Source organism: Zootoca vivipara, chromosome 3 (assembly GCF_965207765.1).
Source record: "Zootoca vivipara chromosome 3, rZooViv2.hap1.1, whole genome shotgun sequence".
Classification (NCBI taxonomy): domain Eukaryota; kingdom Metazoa; phylum Chordata; class Lepidosauria; order Squamata; family Lacertidae; genus Zootoca; species Zootoca vivipara.
Window position 1 is genome coordinate 102,383,427 of NC_142586.1, and position 21,999 is coordinate 102,405,425.

General features: G+C 45.5%; 1 protein-coding gene across 1 annotated transcript in view; it reads right to left on the reverse strand.

Moving 5' to 3' along the window:
• The window catches only part of LOC118083077 (uncharacterized), a 31,004-nt gene extending 9,406 nt beyond the window's left edge, over nt 1-21,598 (reverse strand). Inside the window, exons 1-5 of the mRNA XM_060273055.2 lie at nt 21,323-21,598; nt 17,342-17,458; nt 9,956-10,122; nt 944-1,107; nt 265-370 (exon numbers count right to left, since the gene is read on the reverse strand). Of these exons, the coding sequence (XP_060129038.1) occupies nt 265-370; nt 944-1,107; nt 9,956-10,122; nt 17,342-17,458; nt 21,323-21,450 (682 nt within the window). The 5' untranslated portion in view covers nt 21,451-21,598. The remainder of the gene's footprint in view (nt 1-264; nt 371-943; nt 1,108-9,955; nt 10,123-17,341; nt 17,459-21,322) is intronic.
• Between the last annotated feature and the right edge of the window lie 401 nt (nt 21,599-21,999).

Genomic DNA, 21,999 nt, shown 5'->3' on the forward strand with positions numbered 1-21,999 from the left:
GGCTTCAATGGATGTTTGTTTTTATTGTATTTGTGCGCGACTCTAAACTACCCTGAAATCAATTGATAAAAGGTGGAATATATTTCTTTTTCTAGACAAGAAACAAAGATCAAAAAAAGAAAAGAAACTTTGCTTTTCACATTAAAGGAGTATATGAAATCAGACGCTGGTGTTTATTTCTTCAGCATACCATGCTAACCAGCTGAGATGATGCAGTGTCACATAAATATTAATTACCCCCTAGCTGCAAATTTCTGTCCTTACCAGTGCCTGGATGCTGTTGGGCAAAACCAAGCTTCTCCTGGACAATCCCGCTTGCTGGGCTGCTCAAGAGGTCAAAGATGGAGTCAGTGTGGGCTAAGAGTTCTACCTGCAAGAAGAGTATGAGAAATCATAGCAGCCAATGAATGATGACAGGCAACTTGTTTAGCATGTAGCTGTGTGCCATGATATTTTTAAAGTGAAACCTTGAGGACTAGCAACTTTTGAAGGAGAAGTGTGACCTTAAATATTCTAACAAAAGCTTTAGGAATTGCCTTTTTTGATCTACTTGCACACCATAGCATTTCATGCCACAGACATTTCCCATTGCAAACATTAGCATGTTTTGCACGTTGACAAATTTCAGCCCCGATCCTTCTTGCCTCCAGTTGAAAGGATCGTAGTGAAAAGGGTTTGGGAAAAACTCAAATTAGACCTTGGAGAGAGGTAGCTAGCTGAATTTGATTCCAGTACTGCATTAGATTAGACCAGACATAGGGAAACGTGCCCCCCCCCATGTTTTGGGACTACAACTCCCATCACCCCTAGCTAACAGGACCAGTGGTCAGGGATGATGGGAGTTGTAGTCCCAAAACATCTGGAGGGCCGAGTTTGCCTATGCCTGGATTAGACCAAGCAAGGCAAACTTGGCTTCCTCCCACCTGCAATAGCCTGGACTTACCACAGAAAATCCAAGGAAGTGGGACACATTCTCAGAGACATGAGCCAGTTTGCCATTTGCACTGAAAGCCAGGATGAACCCCGGGAGGGAAAGCAGCAGTTCTGGATCTTTCAGTGCAGCAGAAGTTGCGAAATTAGAGGCTAGTCCCATCACTTCATGTAAATCTGAGAAAATAAAGAGATGGGTTAATTGGTTCTCTGGATCCACAGAACGAGGTTTCCCATTCATTGGCTAAAGGCTTGCTGCACATCACCTTCCAGCTCCACGGTCCTATGATTCCAGCTTTTGAGCCCCTGCGTCAGGCGAGAGAGCGAGAGAGCCCTGATTTGTGCATAAAGAGGTCACAATCTGTTTGCATTGTGTTATGCACAGGCTCCCTAACTTCTGCCTCCCTTCTGAGGCAGAACGACCCAGAGACTCCCTTCATGTTTTGACGCATGCCACCACCCACCTTTTAATACTTTAGGCCATATACACATTTAAAGCACATTACTTCCCCCAAAGAACCCTGGGACTCGTAGTTTGTCAAGGGTACTGGGAATTGTAGCTCCAATGAGGGATGAACTACTCTTCCCTTAATTCTTTGGGGGAAGCCGCGTGCTTTAGATGCGTTCTAAATGCATGGTGTGTAGACAGCTCACTTCTGAATACAACTCTGGTTTCGAACTTAATTTGTTCCGGAAGTCCGTTCTTAATCTGAAACCGTTCTTAACCTGAGGTACCACTTTAGCTAATGGGGCCTCCCGCTGCCGCCACACCGCTGGCGCGCGATTTCTGTTCTCATCCTGAGGTAAAGTTCTTAACCTGAGGTACTACTTCAGGGTTAGTGGAGTCTGTAACCTGAAGTGTTTGTAACCTGAGGTACCACTGTACATGGAAGATTCGAATTTGTGGTGCCGCAAGGAAGAAAGCACAGACCCAGCCCTACCATTAGGCAGTATGAGGCGACCGCCTCAGGCAGCAACCGCCTCAGGCAGCCACCGCCCCCTGGCTGTTCGTCTTACAAGCCCCCTGGCCATTTTGCTCTGAGCAATACACTCTGCAGTGAGGGCTTCCTGCGGATGCCATCTTATCAGGAGGTCCATTTTGCACAATGTAGGAACGCACTTACAAGCCCCCCGTCAGACGTTCCTGTTGAATGTGGGGAGTTTGGGGACAGGCGTGACCCAGGCAGACAGAGAATGCTGGGGAGGGGGATGCATGTGTGTGCCTGTTCCCCCTCCCCAGTTCAAGCCCTCATGTGTGCGTTCTGTTGAACATACGGATAGGGATTTAGCCTATTCTTCTTTCATCAGTTCAGTAGCATTAGGCAGGACCGTCGTGTGGGTAAGATTCCCCTAAAGTAAAGCATTGTGGTTCAACTCCAGATTTTTAATTAAAGTACTATTAAAGATTCAGGAGTAAAGTGACAGATGTAATGGGGCATTGCATTAAAATTAAAAGAACAGGGTATTTTCTAACTAAACCTAGACTGGTTTAATATTTGAGTTGCATAGAAGAGCATCATTATATAGCTCCATCGGTAAGAGCATGACACTCACAGAGTCGTGGGTTTGAGCCTGATGTTGGGCAAAAGATTTCTGCATTGCAGGGGGTTGGACTAGAACAGGCTTCCTCAGCCTCGGCCCTCTAGATGTTTTTGGCCTACAACTCCCATGATCCCTAGCTAGCAGGACCAGTGGACAGGGATGCTGGGAATTGTCGTCTCAAAACATCTGGAGGGCCGAGGTTGAGGAAGCCTGGACTAGAATATCCTTGTAGTCCCTTCCAACTCTACAATTCTATGATTATGAGCTAAGCCTAGGTTCCATTTGTACGCCAGGACAGAGCCCCAGCCCTATTTTTATTGCAGGTATATTCTGGACGTGCCATTGATGCAATAACAGTGCATTAGTAGCAGATTTATACCGGACTGTCTACACACCATTCCATTTTGTTAGTTATTCTGCAATGCTTCCCCAGTGTGTGTGTATTTATTTAAAGGATTTATATCCCGCTTCCCCCCCCCCCCAAGTTGGGGTTCAAGGCAGTTTACAAACTTAAAAAAAAACCACTACACTAAAAAATACAAAGGAATAAAAACAAACTAGAAACGGTAATTAAAATACATCAAAACACATTTAAAACCTGCAATAAAAAAATGATTTTGCCAGTGTTACCACTCTATTGTACAGTTAAGAACTTAATTCGTTTTGGAGGTCCGTTCTTAACCTGAGGTACCACTTTAGCTAATAGGGCCTCCCGCTGCTGCTGCGCTGCTACCGTGTGATTTCTGTTCTCATCCTGAAGCAAAGTTCTTAACCCAAGGCACTATTTCTGGGTTAACGGAATCTGTAACCTGAAGCGTCTGTAACCTTAAGCGTCTGTAACCCAAGATACCACTGTAATCTGAAGCAGCACTTTTGTACCATAGTGGAACACACCTACATCACAAACCAGTGACTTTACAAAAGGTGACAATTTACAACACATTCAGTACACCGTAATGTCTTCACCAAGTTCATTTCACAGTAGTCCTATTAAGATACTTGGAAATAATTGTACTACACGATCAACTGGTAAAAATGTTGGGTTGACATCCAAAACCAAAAAAAATTAATAGTTGCAAACACAGGATACTGGAATATAGGAAAATAGTGTTCCACTGATCATCTGTGTAGCTCAAAACAAAAATACCGGTACTTTCTAAAGTAGTCAGCTTCATAACTGTTGCCTCAAAATTTTGCAGATAATTTTTAAGAAGGCAATACAGTATACAGTGGTACATCTACTTACAGTACAAATAACTCTACTTACGAATGTTTCTACTTACGAACGGAGCTCCGTCCGCCATCTTGGATGCGGTTTAGATAGGATTTTTTTCTACTTACGAATTTTTAGATAGGGTTGCTTCGACTTACGAATTTTTTTCTCCCAATGCATTCCTATGGGATTCGACTTACAAATTTTTCTGCTTACAAATGTGCGTTCGGAACGCATTAAATTCATAAGTAGAGGTACCACTGTATATATAGTGGAAGGCACGTCCCCCTTCCCTGCCCCACAAACATCCAGTATAAAAAGTTACAGGATTTCAGCAGGAAGTAGTGGAACATACATCAGTTTGAAACAAAGCAGTATGTCCACCCCAAAATGTTTGCAGGCATGAACAGTACTTAAAATGGGATTGCATATAACCAGCCCAATACCATACTGAGCACAGATAATAACAAATGCCCAATAAAAAGGATGTCTAGAGTCGGGGTGTCACAGAGTTTCTCTGGGTCATTGTAGACCCAGAGCTACTTCCAAAATCATGTTGCATCTCCAGGAGGTGGCTGGTGGGGGCGTTGGAGGAAGAGGGATCTAACCAAACAGGGTTCTGACTGTATCAAGTTTCTCAAGTACATACAGATTGCAATACTTAGCACACAGCCGGTCCTGGAGATTACTTTTAAATGTTTAAGTTGAAGAGGAGGAGTATAGAGCTTACTGTGTGCGTACATCTCCCCCTGTGTTAATCCATACTTATGGGCAGAAAGGGGGCAATTCACCTGAGCATCTCTCTCTCTCTTTTGCATTTTAAAATGTGTGCTACCACACTTTTTAAAAAATTTCAGACCATTATGCAATTACTTGAATAAGGCTAAAAAGCAGAAGAAAAATAAATACATGTGAAAAGCGGAGGAGGGAGGGAGAAACCCCTACGGTGATAAAATGGCACCAAGTGGAAAGGCAGCATTTTTCAAAATCAATGTTGAAATTTACGCTAAAAGGCTTTTAAATGTAAGTGCTATGGCATGACTACTTTAATAATTAAAAAGGTGGGAATGTGCAAATTAAAAGGCAGAAATGGCACAGAGTGGGAAAGTATGAGCGAAGGTATGCTGAACATCGAGGCATCGCAATGAGCTCACTTGCTCACTCCGTCCTATGCCATTGCCCATGTCAAAACCACACCTCTTAGAAAAGGTGATCTACGTCTGTGAAGGTTGTGCCGCTGTTGCTAAATGGTGCTGAATGCAAAATGCCTTGACTTAGATGCATATGCCAAATGTTGCTGTTTTTTTGTTGCAGTTGTTCCCCCCTTTTTTCCTGTCATGATCCAGCAGCAGCCAAGTCTCCACGTCAGAGGCTGCAGACTTTGTAGCCAAGAAGCCAGACCAAGTGTAGGGCGCTCTGATTAAGAGCATGAAATGACAGGCTGAGGAACAAAAGCACCCCCCCCCCACAAGAACCTCCTGTATCTGTAGGGCCAGAATGTAAAACCTCGCAGGCACCTACCCCAGGGCTTTAGGAATCAAATGCCTCCTCCAAGATCTCAGCAGTCCAGCAGCACAGGGAGTGCACCAGGTGTGAGGCTAGGGAATGGAGGAGAAGTGCAAGTCTCCAGGGCAGAGTGTTGGCCCTACACATGTCAGGTTAGTTAGTCACAATGGGGTGGAGCAGAGGCATTAAAAGGTTCCATGTGCTCTCAACCTTTTTCGGAGCAAGCAGTTCACTTGGAGCTCTCCGTGGTCCTGAGATTTCTGACCAGTCTTGCCTCCTTCTCCATGGGTTCTGGTATCAGGACAGGACAGGCTGGATGAGAATTGCCCCCCGCCCCCCAAAAAAGTTGCTATCCAGCACAGGAAAGATGCACACTTTTGCACCTATGGAAATTTATCTGCTGTGCCAAATAGCAATTTTGAGGAAGAGGATTTTCACCTAGATCATGGTGTGAGAGCAAAGAGTTAAATCTTGTCCCCATCTGTTATGGTCCCAATCCTAATCAGGATGCACAGCAACTGAGTTTTACAGTGTGTGTGTGTGGGGGGGAGATACGCATACCATTAACTATGTATCTTACACAGAGATGCTTGAGGAATTCAGTTTCTGTGAATCAGGTCAGGAAAATGACCTGCCCTCAGATGTGAGAACAATTATCCTTTGGATCTCACAATGCTCCGAAATTTGTGATAGGTCTCAGCTCAAACAAACTTACTAAAATGTGTTTTAAATGCATATTTTATGATCAAGCCATCTTTAGGAATGTGTGCATTGAGATAAAATACACATATGTATTTAAATAGGAATTTTTGTATGGATTATTAAAAAGAAATTTTGTAGAGTAATGCAGAAATGAGGTGGAAGTGACTCATGCAAAACACATTAAGTGTGAACGCATGCAAAGCTGTCATGGACCTGAAAAAGACTGATCCATCCATCCCCCGTTAGTGTCACATGCAGTTTGATGAGCAATATTGACATAGGAGCTTACTGCTTGGGGGGGGGGGAGTGGCTTGGGCCAATGCAGAGGAAGAAATCTGGCTCAACACATTTCTTTGTGTTAGGCTTCAGGCTGTCAGTATTTTGCAGGAGAGATGCATGTGCATGCTGCGAAATTTACTTTTGTGTAATTAATTTAGATTAAAGTGCTCTGTCACCTTTTCAGAAAATTAATAGTTTTTTTTGTGATTAGGAAAGTGATGGGGAAATGCACTGAAAAATAGGGAATGAACATAAGATTAATGGGAAGACATAAAAACACCCAGTAAGCACACTAGAATTAATGCAGGATGAATGTCCAGTGCCATATAACCCCCCTGCATACAAATCAGAACGAACACTCAGAAAACACTGGATGTAGTCTAACCTCCGCATAAGCTTTGTGCAAGCGAATCAGAATGAATGCTGAGAAAAGAAGTCCCCTGGAGCAGCCCTTAGAAACAGAAGAGGCAACAGGAGGGGATTGGGCTGAAGATTTTTATCAATGGTTTAATAAGATGGGGGTGGGGTTAGAAAGGAGGGGATCTTTGATGGGGAAGTGTTAAGAAAGGTTCAGTGTTTAAATATCTTCAGCCTGACTCTTAGGTTTTCCTGGAGCAAGAGATAAGGAATTCAGTGCTTCCCCCCCCCCAATCATTCCCCTTTCTATATTCTCCTCTAACTGGTGTGAAAATTTAAATTGTGAAGGCATTTTTCCATACACTCCCATTGCTCACTCTGAGCCGTAGCACAAGACAGACTACCATTTTAACAGAGCAAGCTTACACAAGATAACTCAGGAGAAAATCCTACTATATATTCAATGGAGTTTACTACCAGGTAAGAGCGCACAAGATTGCAGCCGAAGGCTGTGTATATGCTTTACATTAAAAACACTCCCCGCCAAAGAATCAATCCTAGGAACTGTAGGATGTTTGGGCCTGAGAATTATAGCTCCGTGATGGGTAAACAACAGCTCCCAAGGGTTCTGGGGTGAGAAACACACTTCAAATGTTTGGTGTGTACACACCAACATATAACAACAGAATTCTCTTACTTGCCTACTCAGAAGTAAGCCCCGCTGAGTTCTAAGAGACTTACTCCCAAGTAGGTAAGTGTTGGATTTCAGTCTGAATAACTCAGATTACATTCCCTCAGCACTTGCTTCCCAGCCCGCTACTTAGTCAGTTTCACTAATCAAGGCTATCACAGAAAAATCCCCTCTCTGCAGAAATCCGTCTCAGAGTGAGGTTGATTTAGGTCTTTGCTGTTTTCTGCCAAGTGAGCTCCTCCTTCTATGTTATAGATTAGAAGGGAACAACATCTTTCAGGCAATACATTGTGCAGAACAGAACATGCCCGTCTTGGAACATAATTATGGAAGAACAATATCAAGGTCATTGCTTCTTCTTTCACTTTATTGTGTGATCTAATGGCACTGCAAAAAATAAACCAAAAAAAGTTTTTTGTGTTTTTTTTAAATGCAGCTAAAGGGCATGTTAGCTCTTGCACTGATCCTCTCAGGGACAATTCAAAAAGAAAAAGGGAAGACGGGAAAATGTCTTCAGGTAAAGTACACCTTAGAGGAGTTGAGACCATGATGGATAAAGTGTTCCCATTCATAAAGCCAGCTGCTTGCTCACTGTATGCTTACTCTTTGCTACCTGTCCTATATCTCCTTTAAATAGAAATAAGGGTGCATTTAGACATGACAAGGAAGATCCACAACCAGAAATTCATACAGTTCAGCCACCAGCCCACTGGTAGTGGTGGAGGGTCAGGTTGGGGTCATGGTGTTTGCAGGGTTGGGGGGGGGAGGCTGCTTAACCCTTTCCCTGACACCGTTTTCCTGATGAAAACTGCAGTTTCCCCTGTGAAGGGGAAGCAAGAGAAAATGTGCCATTGCAGAATGCATGTGCGAACATTTCCAGTCTGAATTCGCGGTGGCGGTGTTTACTGTTGACTAATAATAGGGGAAATCAGCTTTTCTGTGCTTTAAGATTATTGTTGCCATTTATTGTTTTATATGCTTTAGTTTTATTAATAGAGGAGCAGCTGGTATGGAGGGGTCTGGTGTCCTGGTACAGTCCTTGCCACTTCCATGAATAGTGCAGGAGTAAAGGCAGGTGGCGGGTGGCAATGTGGGTTAAACCACAGAGTCTAGGGCTTGCCAATCAGAAGGTCAGCGGTTCGAATCCCCGTGGTGGGGTGAGCTCCCATTGTCTGGTCCCAGCTCCTGCCAACCTAGCAGTTCAAAAGCACATCAAGTGCAAGTAGATAAATAGGTACCGCTCTGGCAGGAAGGTAAACGGCGTTTCCATGCGCTGCTCTGGTTCGCCAGAAGTGGCTTAGTCATGCTGGCCACATGACCCGGAAGCTGTACGCCGGCTCCCTCGGCCAGTAAAGCAAGATGAGCCTTGCAACCCCAGAGTCGTCCACGACTGGACCTAATGGTCAGGGGTCCCTTTACCCTTTACCTTTAAAGGCAGGTGGGGCTCCATAGATGCACCGACAGAGCCAATCAGGTGCTTAGGGAGTCCTGACCTCACCACCACCCTGTCCTGCCCCATCTTGGTAAGTGTCAGCAATTCCCATGCCCACCCCAGACCCTCCTGTATTAATGGAGTGACTGTTTCAAATGTCTTCTTGTTCCCTGCTCAGATCCCAATCTGATATATAGCATTCTTCAACATCAACTTCGTTGGACTGGTCATGCTGTTCGGATGCCTGATTATCATCTTCCAAAGCAACTGCTCTATTCCCAGCTTAAGAATGGAAAGCAAAATACCGGTGGACAACAAAGGAGGTTTAAAGACGCTCTCAAGGCAAATCTTAAAAAATGTAGTATAAGCACTGATCACTGGGAAACACTGGCCTTTGAGCGCTCTAGTTGGATCTACTTCCACCTGGAAATCTATGTCCCCACTGTGGAAGGACGTGTGGATCCAGAATTGGCCTCCACAGTCACTTATGGACTCACTGTTAAGACCATGTTCATGGAAGACAATCTTGCTCAGCTACGAGTGATCACCAAAGAAGAAAGAAGAAGAGAGTTATAAATATTTTCATAAAAGGAAGTTATAAGCCACCCCTGTGAGCAGATGCAAGCAAACAGATGTGAAAACCCCACAGGGTTTTCTTTGTCTTTGGCATAGTGAACATTGGATAAGACACATGAGGAAGATTGGCACCATCCATTCAAAGCACATTCAACACACATTTAATGCACGTGGCTTCCCTCAAATAATCCTGGGAACTGTAGTTTGCAAAGGGTTCTGGGGACTGTAGCTCTGTGAGGGGAAAGTGACAGTTCTAGGCTAGGGAGGATTCACGTGTTTGAAATAGGTGCTGAATGTACTTTAAATTGTGTCATATATAACTCAGTCTACTCATCTTCTGGAACAGCTTTTGAATGGAAGCAAGCTTGGAGGCTGGCTGTCGACTGATTACTTACAGACCTGTGATTTCTAAGATTATTCAACCCAATAGTCACTTCTCCTCACCCCACCCCAAATCAAGGTATAATGTCTTCACCACCTTCGTTGCTGTTTTTCTGAACGCATCTTGATAAAGTAAGGTTGGTGAGAAGGAGGTCAGTACTGTGACCGCTCGCCACATGTGCAAACATTTTACATCAGGAATGGGCCACCAACTTGTTGTGCTCCAGATGTCATTGAACCATCATCATTGAAACATCTCCCATCCTACATCACATTGGAGAGACTTCGCCACAGTCTGAGTCAGCGTTAATCGGAACAGTCATCGCAAGAGAGGCTTAATATTCACCTGGGGGGAAAAGCTGCGTCTCTCGTATGTAGAAGCAGACAAGAGCCATGGTATGAAGGTATGAGAGGCGCTCCTTCTCTTGCTCCAAGATGGGCAGAAGGGAGCGCAGATTCTGCAGCTCAGCGTTGATCTGATCCCGGCGAGCCTTGGAAGCACCTTTAGTTGACCTGATGACCAAGAGTTGCAAGATATGAGACAACTCGACAATTTACTTAGCATGGCCCCACGAAGTTCCTACAACACTTCCAACATATGAGACAGTTTGATTCACATGACCACCCCCAATTTTCATACAATAAAGAGGTCTTGTAGCTCCAATATAAGACTGCAAGTTGACCCCCCCCCCGAAACATACAGAGGCCGTGAATTCCCCACAGTTCATGAGGAAGAGTTCCCAGGCTGCTTTAAATGTAGAGTGCAGATGGGATCCTAATCTCCACTGCCATTTTGACTTAGTCAAGTAAAAAATTCACCTCAGTTTTACATGGGTGATATACTTTATACATAAGGATAGACATCTGACAACTTGGGTTCTCCTCACGTTCCCATTTTTCCAATCTCAAATTCAGTTATTCACATTTCTGCAGCAATGTATGATTCCTCCCCCCATAAGAATTCACCAGCATTTTTGTATATCTGGCAGTTTATCCCAGTGTAATGCATTTTTGTCTGTTATTTTCCCCAAGGCAATGCATTTTTACACATACACACAGTCTATGCATTTTCGTACACGCTGCTTGAAGAGCTGCCCTGCAACTTTTAGAGAAGTGTGAAATTTGAAGGATAGCTTTGTTTCCATTTGAGCGCCGGTTTGAGAAGAACAAATTAGGTAGCTTCTAATTTGTTTAAAAGTGAATGGAATCGAATTCATCGTAGGTCTCTCCTTGTAAGTGCATCCTATGTGGTGCAAGCGGAAATGATCCATTTTAGGAGAAAGGCTTCCGAACTAAGCAAGTTCCCTCTCATGCGACCAGTGTTTCATTATATGTATATGATGCCATGAATCGTTCCCCACTGGAAACAACAAATGAGGTAAAATATTATTATGACAACTTTGCCTTTTAAAATTTAGAAGGCACAGTTGTCAGAAGAATGTTTTACCTCACTTAAGGGGACAAAGAGAATAATTCCTCACACAGGACCATTTCACAGTGGTGTGAACAGCAACTATTCCAGATGGGTTTATAACTTAAGGCTCCGTGAACGGCACAGTAGGAGACTTTTTCTGAAAATGAAAACTCTCCCCGATGTATATGATTTCTCACTGAAGAGACAATTTCACCAGCATTCAGACACATAATGGGCCCAAAGCGACTGTGCTAAACTGTTCAAGAGAGACCATTGCAGGCCTGTGTGATTCAGGCTTAATTTTCCCCTGACAGGGTAAATCTCAGTCTTGGATGTTCCACTTCATATTTCAGGTGGACTGAATGCTCCTCTATAAAAAAAAAACCAACAACCCAAAATCCATCCATAAAGGACGCCATGTACCAGAGAGAAGGATTCTATCCCAGCTTCCTTCTTGATATGCTACTTTTCTATGTGCAGGGCATTTTTCTGAATGGAGATCTGTTTAATTGTGTGAGCTTTCACTGAGATCCAGCTTCGAAGGCCTTCTGGCGGTTCCCTCAGTACAAAAAGTGAGGTTTCAGGGAACCAGGCAGAGGGCCTTCTCATCAAATGTCAAGGAAATAAACAACTATTTGACTTTTAGAAGACATCTGAAGGCAGCCCTATTTAGGGAAGTTTTTAATTTTTTAAAAATGTCTTACTGTGTTATAAGTTATCGGAAGCCGCCCAGAGGGGCTGGGGCAACCAAGTCAGATGGGTGGCATTTATTATTATTATTATTATTATTATTATTATTATTATTATTATTATTATTCCAAGCTGAAGTGATACAGCTCCAGCCTTTTGACTAAGATCAAGTGTGAAGAGATACAGGTTACCCCAGGTTTAACAGTCTGGCAGCAACCAGGCCTCGGAGGCAACTGTTGGACTGAGGGAAGATCACTCATAGTTTGCCAAGCAGTTGGTTTGCATAGGGTTACAGAGGACTTTCAAAAAGACAGGGACAGCCTAAGACCTTTTGCTTCCTGAGGCGAAGAACAAGATGGCAGCCCCTCACATTCCATGTACGGAAACTCACTAGACTGGCTGTTGAATCTTATTTCAACAATGGCGATGGGACAGCATGTTCCTACACAGCTTGAGGGCAACAGGCTAGCTTAGGGGAGCAGGGCAGGTATGGGGCAAAACCACTCTGCTGTATTTCACTCCCACTTCTCACCCCTCAGTATCTGCCACCTGAGGAAACGGCCTCACTCTGCCTAAAGGCAGGGCCGGCCCTAGCAAAAGACAAAGGTGCATACTGGATAAAAAATTTTTAGAGGGTGTCAAGTGTCCACATCAGTGCCTCATATTCCCCTCAGCCCTTGGCAACTAGTACGACACCTTATCACATGGTTGGGCCTTATCCATCCACATGGGGAATCACTTTCAAATGTTAAGCCCCTCTGTGGAGCTACCACCACACAAAGGGGTTTATCATTTCATATCAGGAAGGTGAGGAAGGTGCTAACTTTTAGATAATTCCTTAGGTTGGTCATCTTGAATTCTGCTCATCGGTGATGAATTCTTTGGATGGCCTTGAGCAAGCCATTCTCTGTCAGCTTCAGTGCCTTCTGAGTATAAAACAGGAATATTAATGATCATTCTGTGCTGTAAGGTATGAATTATAGGGTGTTTTTTTTAATGCTCTGCACACTTAACAGTGGCAGAGAAAAACTGCATTAGTCACAGTTCTGACTTAACAGCACAACCCACTGCAGGTTTACTCAAAAGTAAGTCCCAGTGCCTTCAGTGGTGTCGAACCCATGTTGTTACGGCTGCCATCCCAAATGCTATGACAGAGGCACTTACATGCAGGAAAGAGACAAAGCTTTGTTCAAGGCTTACAGCAATACAGGTTCGGCTACAGGGACAGATTGCTACAAACAGAGCTAGGGAGTCCAAGAACAGCATCAGGAGTCCGAGGCCAGATAATATTTGTGGAGATGTCTCAACAAATGGCCATGCCTCTCCTGCCAGTGATACTCCCTCTGTGAGCCTGGTGTGCTTGAAGGCATATGCTTCTCCAAGGGGTATAGTCTTCCCCCAACAGCAGAGGTGGTACTGAGTTCCTGATGGCAGGATGGAGGGTGAGTTCCCTTGACTCTTCCTCCATCAGTTGACTTAGGTGGAGCAATGGATGCAAATTTTACCTTTGTAGAGTAGATTAGTTTCTGCCGAGACCTGCACACCTTTCTGTGTCCTCCAACTAGGCAGAGGAACGGTGGAAGACACCATCTGGGGAACCCCCAAGGGAAGGAGGCTCAGAGCCCAGGGAATGGTGGTGGGAAGCGTTGAGAGGTCAGAGGAAGAAGACTGGGAAGAGGAGAAGTTGGAAGCTGAAGAGGTAACAGGGCTCTGCGAGCTGGGAGAGTCTGTGGCAGAGAGAAGTTCAGAATCAGAGGCAGAAGCTGAAGAATGGGATGTGGGAGGCCAAGAGGCAGAGACGTGTCAGGATAGTGAAGAAGCATGGGTGTCTCCCCCTCCTGCTGTGATGAGATCCCCTCCCCCCCCCAATCTCCCAGAACCAGAAGAGGCATGAAACAGGCAGAGCAGCAAAAGACTGCAAGCAGGCGCAGTCTCTGATTGCTTGGGGAAAACATCGGAGAAGAGGAAACTGAGATGGGCTGTGGGAAGGCAAGGACCTTCAGTCTCAGCAACTGCTTCATGGGGGGCAAGATGGAGATGAGTTGCTGTGCTCATTAGGCCTGACACCCCACCATGTTTGTGGCACTTGTTGTTGTTTTTTGCTAACAAAGATTTAACTCCAACTTGCTGGGTGTAATTTACTGCTGGCTTGCTTCTGACAGCAAGCAAGAGGCATTATCAGAGTTCAAGAACAGAGAGGGTGTGTGGCTGAAGATGGAAAGACCCAAGTGCCAGAAAGAGAGCTTTGCAGGGCCACATTTGGCCCCTGGGTCTTCAGTTTCCCATGCCTGGCTAAGGAATGGAATGTAGCAGCCTGGATATCTAGGAAAAGGATCTAGGAGTCTTGGTAGACCACAAACTAGACATGAGTCAACAGTGTGATGCAGCAGCTTTAAAAGCCAATGCAATTCTGGGCTGCATCAATAGGAGTATAGCATCTAGATCAAGAGAGGTAATAGTACCACTGTATTCTGCTCTAGTCAGACCTCACCTGGAGTACTGTGTCCAGTTCTGGACACCACAGTTCAAGGACGACACTGACAAGCTGGAACGTGTCCAGAGGAGGGCAACCAAAATGGTCAAAGGCCTGGAAACAATGCCTTATGAGGAACGGCTTAGGGCGCTGGGTATGTTTAGCCTGGAGAAGAGAAGGTTAAGGGGTGATATGACAGCCATGTTCAAATACCGGTATATAAAAGGATGTCATATAGAAGAGGGTGAAAGGTTGTTTTCTGCTGCTCCAGAGAAGCGGACACGGAGCAATGGATTTAAGCTACAAGAAAGAAGATTCCACCTGAACATTAGGAAGAACTTCCTGACAGTAAGAGCTGTTCGGCAGTGGAATTTGCTACCAAGGAGTGTGGTGGAGTCTCCTTTGGAGGTCTTCAAGTGGAGGCTTGACAGGCATATGTCAAGAATGCTTTGATAGTGTTTCCTGCTTGGCAGGGGATTGGACTGGATGGCCCTTGTGGTCTCTTCCAACTCTATGAATCTATGATTCTATCTGCTCAACCTGAAGTTGGTGCAGAAGAGCAACCATATTAAGCAGGGGAACAGATGCAAATGGGGGCAGAAGACTCCTGTTTTTTCATAGTTGTGCAAAAGAAGGGATATGAGTATGTGCAGTTTTCATGGAGGGAGAAGAAAAGGAGTAGTCTGTGACTATGAAATCAGGGTTCTGTGGTCCTCCAGATGTTGACCGCTGATTCCCCCAGAAACAAAGATTCTGCCCTCCTTTGTATCTGACCATCCACACTTCATCCAGAGACAGAAAGCACTTTTTGACTAGGACCATGCTTGAGTTTTGCTTTTGCTTTTTAAAAGAAAGCATTTACTTTTTAGCTGGCTAAACCCCTGTTTTCTTTTGTTTGTTCTTGCGCTACTTCAATCTGTCTCTCTCTCTTCTTTTCTTTTTGCAAAGGAGCCCCAGGGAGAGCTTAGAAAAAAAGGTGATCAATAAAGAAACAGTAGCATTAGAGATCAGGAGGGAGAAAAGAGCAGATGGATTCGGGAGGATTCTGTGCTGCTGAAAGCGGACCATTCAGCATAGAAATTCAATATGCACTTCAGTTATTGTATGTGATGGTTCCCATGACAACCGCCGGGCAGCCATGCGAGGCATGCAGCTATGCAAAGGGGCTGGAAGCTGGCAGACAGGCGTCAGCACTCCCATCTCTTGGAGCTGGGAACTTTAAAGAATTGGTGGTGCAGAGTAGACTCACCTTCCCAGGGGCCAGTGCAAGGATAAGCTGCCTTATATCAAGTTAGGCCCACCTAGCTCAATATTGTCTTTCCCCCAACCAGGTGCCCCATAGATGTTGCTGGACTACAACTCCCATCAGCCCCAGCCAGCATGGTCAAGAAGGATGGAAGCTGTAGTCCAAAACCCCTGGAGGGCACGAGGTTGGCGGGAGGGTAGTCTGTGCAGATAGACAGTGGCACTCCAGAGTTTCAGAAAGGTTGTCTTGCCTGCAGAAGCCAGGGATTGGACCTGGACAAGTGTTGTGAGCTATAGAGCCACTGAGCTATGGCCCTTCCCTGACCACTGGTGTTTAAACCAAAGTGCAGTGGTACCTCTGGTTATAAACTTAATTCGTTCCGGAGGTCTGTTCTTAAGCTGAAACCGATCTTATCCGGAGGCATGCTTCCGCTAATGGGGCCTCCCGCTGCATGTGCGCCTCCAGCGTGCGATTTCCGTTCACATCCTGGGGCAAAGTTTGCAACCAGGAGCAGCTACTTCCGGGTACTCTTAACCAGTGCTTTTTTTCTGGGGGGCACGCATACCCCTAAACATTTTGTGATTCTAAGTTTGGCCTCATTGAGGGACAGTATTTCAATATGAGTAGGAAAATGTGAGCATTTTTTTAGGGGGGGGAGCACTGCTCTTAACAACACTTAGCACCCTAAACAAACTGCAGCTCCCAGAATCCTTTGAGGGAAAGCCATAGCTGTTTAAAGCAGGCATCATAATGCTTTAAATGTATGGCATGGATATAGTCAAACGAGGCCCACGTCATACTTGAGCTTCTCCCCTAGAAGAGTCTCCAACAGATGTTCATCCAGGAAGAGGATTTCATGCCTCCCACTTTACAATTCTGCTGGAGATGCTTTAATGCGCAACCTGGAGATAGATAGGATCCGCAGCTTCCATCTGGAGCCTGGCCATGTAAGCATTTGCAGCCTCAATGATTCATCGGTTAGTGGGACCAGGACAGCCTCTGCCAGTTGACGTGCTGCCACAGGTGACAGGTCTGGTTTGGCATTGGCTGAACTGCTCAGGTTGGCTCTCTGCTCTGCTGCTGGCATCTAGCGTTGAGCACATCTCCCGTCCCGGCAGACGAAGCAAGTGCTTTGCAGATGCTTCGGAACAGCTGTGCTGCTAACCCTAAAATATCGTAAGGAACTAATGGTGTTTACTCACTGAGCGTCAGCTGCTGGCTACAGAAAGAATACCAGCGACGCTCCAGCCACAGAAAGCCTTAGCGCAGGGATAGTGAACCTGTGGCTCTCCAGGTCTTGTTGGATTCCCAACTCCCACCATCCCCAGCCAGCATGGCCAATTGTCAGGACAATGGGAGTTGGAGTCCGGAAACAACTGGAAGGTTGCGGAGGTTTCATATCCCTGCTATAACAGATGCATACCCTCCAGTATCTAAGTGGTCCCAATTGGGATGCTTGTTTTTGGTGCTCCTGCAGGAAGCAGCCAGAGCTCCAGACCCAAAAATGGGACATTCCGGGATCCAATCAGAAGCCGGGAGTGGTTTCTGTAAGTTTCCCACTTAAATTGGGAACAGTTGAGCAGTAGGCAGATGAGATGCTGGTTTGAAAGGAAGAGACTTTTACAATGCAATCCTATGCATATTTACTTGGAAGTTGCTCCACATCCCATGGTAAGTCTGCAGAGGATTGTAGCTAAATGCCACAGCTTCAGTAGATTAATAAATTTGGACACAAGGCAGAAAACCAGTAGTTCTAAAGGGGGCGGGGCGGTAACATTATTTTTAGATGGTGTGCACATGTATAGGAGGATTTTTGCACCAAGAAAGTTGACTGGAGTCAGTTGGTTCTTCCCCTACCTTGCCCGCAATGTAGACACAGGTAGGGAAAGAGAGCAGGATAGTCTCTAACCTGAATGGCTTTGTGGTCCTATTCTCCCGCCCGGAGACAGATGCAGTTGGGCATCTCGAGATGCAGGTCTCTGTCCTGATTGGCTTGCGGCAGTTTTCACACAAGATGGTCATCGTTCTGGAAAGTGAGGGAAACACTGAGAGGAGGGAGGGAGTCTTGGGGGTTTAATGCCATGCTAAGTCATAGTTCTGTCAGGTAAAGGATTATCACTAGTGCAGTACTTTCAGCTGGCCACAGCCCAATCCAAACTGGTCCCACCCTAGCTCCTTTTTTTAAAAAAAGAAAAGAAAAGAAATGTGGGAAATTCAATAATAGGGTTCTCGTCTAGTAAGGATGCGGGTGGCGCTGTGGTCTAAACCACAGAGCCTCTTGGGCTTGCCGATCAGAAGGTTGGCGGTTCGAATCCCTGCGATAGGGTGAGCTCCCGTTGTTTGGTCCCAGCTCCTGCCCACCTAGCAGTTCAAAAGCACGCAAAAAAGTGCAAGTAGATAAATAGGTACCGCTCCAGCGGGAAGGTAAACGGCGTTTCCGTGCGCTGCTCTGGTTTGCCAGAAGTGGCTTAGTCATGCTGGCCACATGACCTGGAAGCTGTACACCGGCTCCCTCAGCCAGTAAAGCGAGATGAGCACGCAACCCCAGAGTCGTCTGCGACTGGACCTAATGGTCAGGGGTACCTTTACCTTTACCTATAACATCTAGTTTGGTGTTGAGCTCATGTGAACACTAAAACAAAATTGACTACTATGGATATTGTTAGATTTTGATATTGGTAGAGCCTGTGTAAACAAAAAGAAGCTTTAATTATGCCATTGAGAATTGTCATTGGGGGCTGTGACGGGGAGGAAAGCATTGAGCTACGTGCAACAGCCCTGATAAAAATCCACCGCTGTTTTAGTAACAACAACAGCAGCAGCAGCAGCAACCTGCTTAATGCCAGAGCATCAAGTGGTTTACAAAATATTTAAAAACCAGTTTAAAACACGCAGTGAAACAACGCCATCAAAATATATGGGCATAGAGATAGCAAATGTAAATGGGTGTCCGTAAAAGCACAGACTCCTTTTGAAGATCATTCCTCATGTGGCCAAAAGGCGCTGTTTGTGCACAAGGGGGGAAAGCTTCAAGGCTTTGCAGAAGTACAAAGAGAACCTTAAGGGGGGGGGTGACTTTTAAGCAAGCAGCAGGAGTCAGAGAACCTCCAACAGCCCAATGACGACTGAGCATGCTTAGTGCCAATGGAACACTGTTTGTTGCAGGACAGGAATGGAAAATTGTGGTGGGGGAGTAATGGAGTATCCTGGGAAAGGGCATGGCTGACTGGCTGGAGCCCATGACAGGGAGCAGTTCACACTGCAAAGTTTGGCGGCAGGCCTAGTTTATTTTTATTTATTTATTGAATTTATTTACTGCCCTATACCTGGAGGTCTCAGGGCGGTTCACAGAAAAGACCAACATAAAAACCACAATATAAAAAACCACAATCAAAATAAAAACAACAACCCAATAACACACACCCCCTCAAAAAAGTGCCTTATTTTAAAAAGAGCATAGGATGTCAATCAGATCAACCAAAGGCCTGGTTAAAAAGGAACTATTTGTTTTATTGATTGAATTTATATATGCTGCTAACTATAAAAAACAAAACGCAAACCAGAGACATATTTTCAGATGATGTGTTTAGCATTAAGTTCTACTTTGGCCCTTAGTTATTTATTATACCGGGATTTAATATATTTACCATTAATATGTTATGAGAACGATGGCTTACTAAGACTGCATCTGTACACTGCTTAATTCTTCAGTGACGACTGAGCAGTGACTTTGTTCACATCCACACAATTCATTTGAACTACATTTAAAGCACACAGCTTTCCCCAAAGACTCCTGGGAAAAGAAGTTTACCCTTATGGGGATACACTTCCCAGGCACTCCTAATAAACTACAGTTCCCGGGATCCTTGGAGGGAAGCCATGTACTTTAAATGTTTGTTGTGGTTTTTCTGCCTCTTTTATGAATTGGAAACGAACTTTCTAACCCTGACCTCTACCCGTGTTGGAGCATGACACCAGCATCAAACTTTCACTACCCTGCATCAAATTTTCATTAGCCAGCATCAATCTTTTAGAGGCCGGCGCTGTATAAGGAGGGGAATAGGACTGCCAAAACTCTATAGGAACCAGCTTCAAAAGTTTTTGATGCATATAATTTTTCCACCCCGATCATGCTTGCTGCCCAGAGTCTTACATCAGGAGAAAAAACTGCCCTACTTCGAAGACAAAGGGACACTTCGGAGACTGAAACAATGGACGTTGAGCAGTCAGGGGAGGTCAGGGGAAGAGGGTTCTTTAAAACGAGGAATACAACCGGAAATTTATTCCTAGAACGCTCCGACACATCCAAGAAGCTAATTTGTGAAAAGGGCTCAGCTGCAAAATTCAGTGCCAGAGGTCAAGATGTAAACAGAATATAAAAAGACCCTTGAGCATGCACCGAGTGCTTTCCCTACTCTGCCGAACAACCACAGCCAGCCTTTAAATATATGGGATTAGAGGCAAGGGCTTCTGAGGGCGATGAGATTAACATGCAGACAGATTTCAGTCTCTGCATCTATGAATTAAAAAATGAAAGCTGTGTGTACACACCATGCATTTAAAGCATATTTAAAACATATAGCCCCAGGAACTATAGTTGACCCACCACAGACCTATGATCACAAGCACCCTTAACAAACTACAGTTCGCAGAATTGTTATTTTTGGGGGTGGGTGGGTGTCACGTGCTTTAAATGTACGGCACGTACGCAGCCTGGGGCTGTGTACCCACCTATAACTTTGAAGCACATTTGAATTCCTGTTTCCCCCTCTGGACACTTGTTTAGATCTCACAACTCCCTGCAACCCTTAACAAACTACAGCTTGCAGAGTTCTTTGGAGGGGTGGGTAGGAATTTGCTTCAAATGTGCTTCAGAGGTACAGTAAGGTACGCAGCTTAAAGGTAAAGGGACCCCTGACCGTTAGGTCCAGCCGTGACCGACTCTGGGGTTGCGGCGCTCATCTCACGTTATTGGCCGAGGGAGCTGGCGTACAGCTTCCAGGTCATTTGGCCAGCATGACTAAGCCGCTTCTGGCAAACCAGAGCAGCACGCGGAAATGCCGTTTACCTTCCCGCTGGAGCGGTACCTATTTATCTACTTGCACTTTGAGGTGCTTTCGAACTGCTAGGTTGGCAGGAGCTGGGACCCAACAACGGGAGCTCACCCTGTCACGGGGATTCGAACCTCCGACCTTCTGATTGGCAAGCCCTAGGCTCAGTGGTTTAACCCACAGCGTCATCCGCGTCCAGTACAGTCTGGTACGATCCCAGCTTACATGTGAACAAATAGCACGGAACCAGAGCAAGGATGAGGAACCAGCGGCCTTCTAGATGTTGCGGGCGGACGACAACTCCCATCAGCTCCAGCCAGCATGGCCCCAATGGTCAAGCATGATGGGAGGTGGAGTCCAACAACATCTGGAGAGCCAAAAGGGATCCTGCAATGGTCCCAGCCTCTTTCCTGGTGCAGATGGGAAAAAACTAAGCCAGCGCAAACTGACTCTTCCATGCATCTGGATCGCAAGAGCCAGGCAGCAACCGGATCTGGAGCTCATCCTCCGGGCAAGCAGCCGCATCAATGCGCCCTGCACTCCAATGTCTCTGCTGTCCACTGGGTGGTACTGCTGGTAATGAATTGATAGGGAGCTGTTGCAGGGTCACAACAACCAGTCTTATTGCTTGGCAGTGACTGGGCTAGAATTAGGGCGACTCAGCTGAATCCGAGTGCTAAGCCCCAGGCGGCTGCAAGACAGCTGGATTCGCCACCTCCTTAGGGTTGCAAAATAAAATAATAATAATAATAATAATAATAATAATAATAATAATAATAATGACGACATACAAGACCTAGTCAGATCTGGCCCAACCATCCCCTAAAAGGACTTCTTACCTCTTTCCTCTCTGTGCCTGGGTCTGAACTTGCTGACCCCTTGTTCTCTGGAACTCCTTCCTTTTGTAGTCACCCCCTCCTGGGGAGGTGTGTGTGGGGAGAGGGGCCTGTGACGCAATTCTAAACATCTCTGGGCTATTTTTAGAAAGCAGGCTTCTAAAAATAGCCTGACCACCACCCCACAGCCTGCTTGTTGTAATCTGATAGGGGAAGCAATAAAGGGAGGCTCTGGCTCTTTAAAGCCGGCTTGTCATCCCAGCAGGGAATTGGGGTTACGGGTGGGGGTGGGGGGGGTCACTCCTAGGGGAGGTGGATTATCCTCACTTTGAGTCACGGTGATGTAGCTGGTGAAGGGGGTGCGGTGATGCCCTTAAGAGCTGCTAGCTATATGGGATTTTTCCAAGCAGAAAACTAAATGATTAAGGAGCAAGAGCAATAACAAAACTTAGCAATTGCAGAATGTTAGAAAAAGCGTTTTTCACATATGTTATCTCTGTCCTCCTTACAAGCAATCCTGCAAGGTAGGTGAATATTGCTGTCCTCATAGATTGCAGGGAACTGAAGCTGAGCACATATAAGCGAATGTACTGCGATGGGTCCATGGCTTCTTGAGTGGCTTCTTCTACCATAGATGCTAGACTACCAGGCTCAGAAAATCCTGCTAGTGGCCCTGAGGG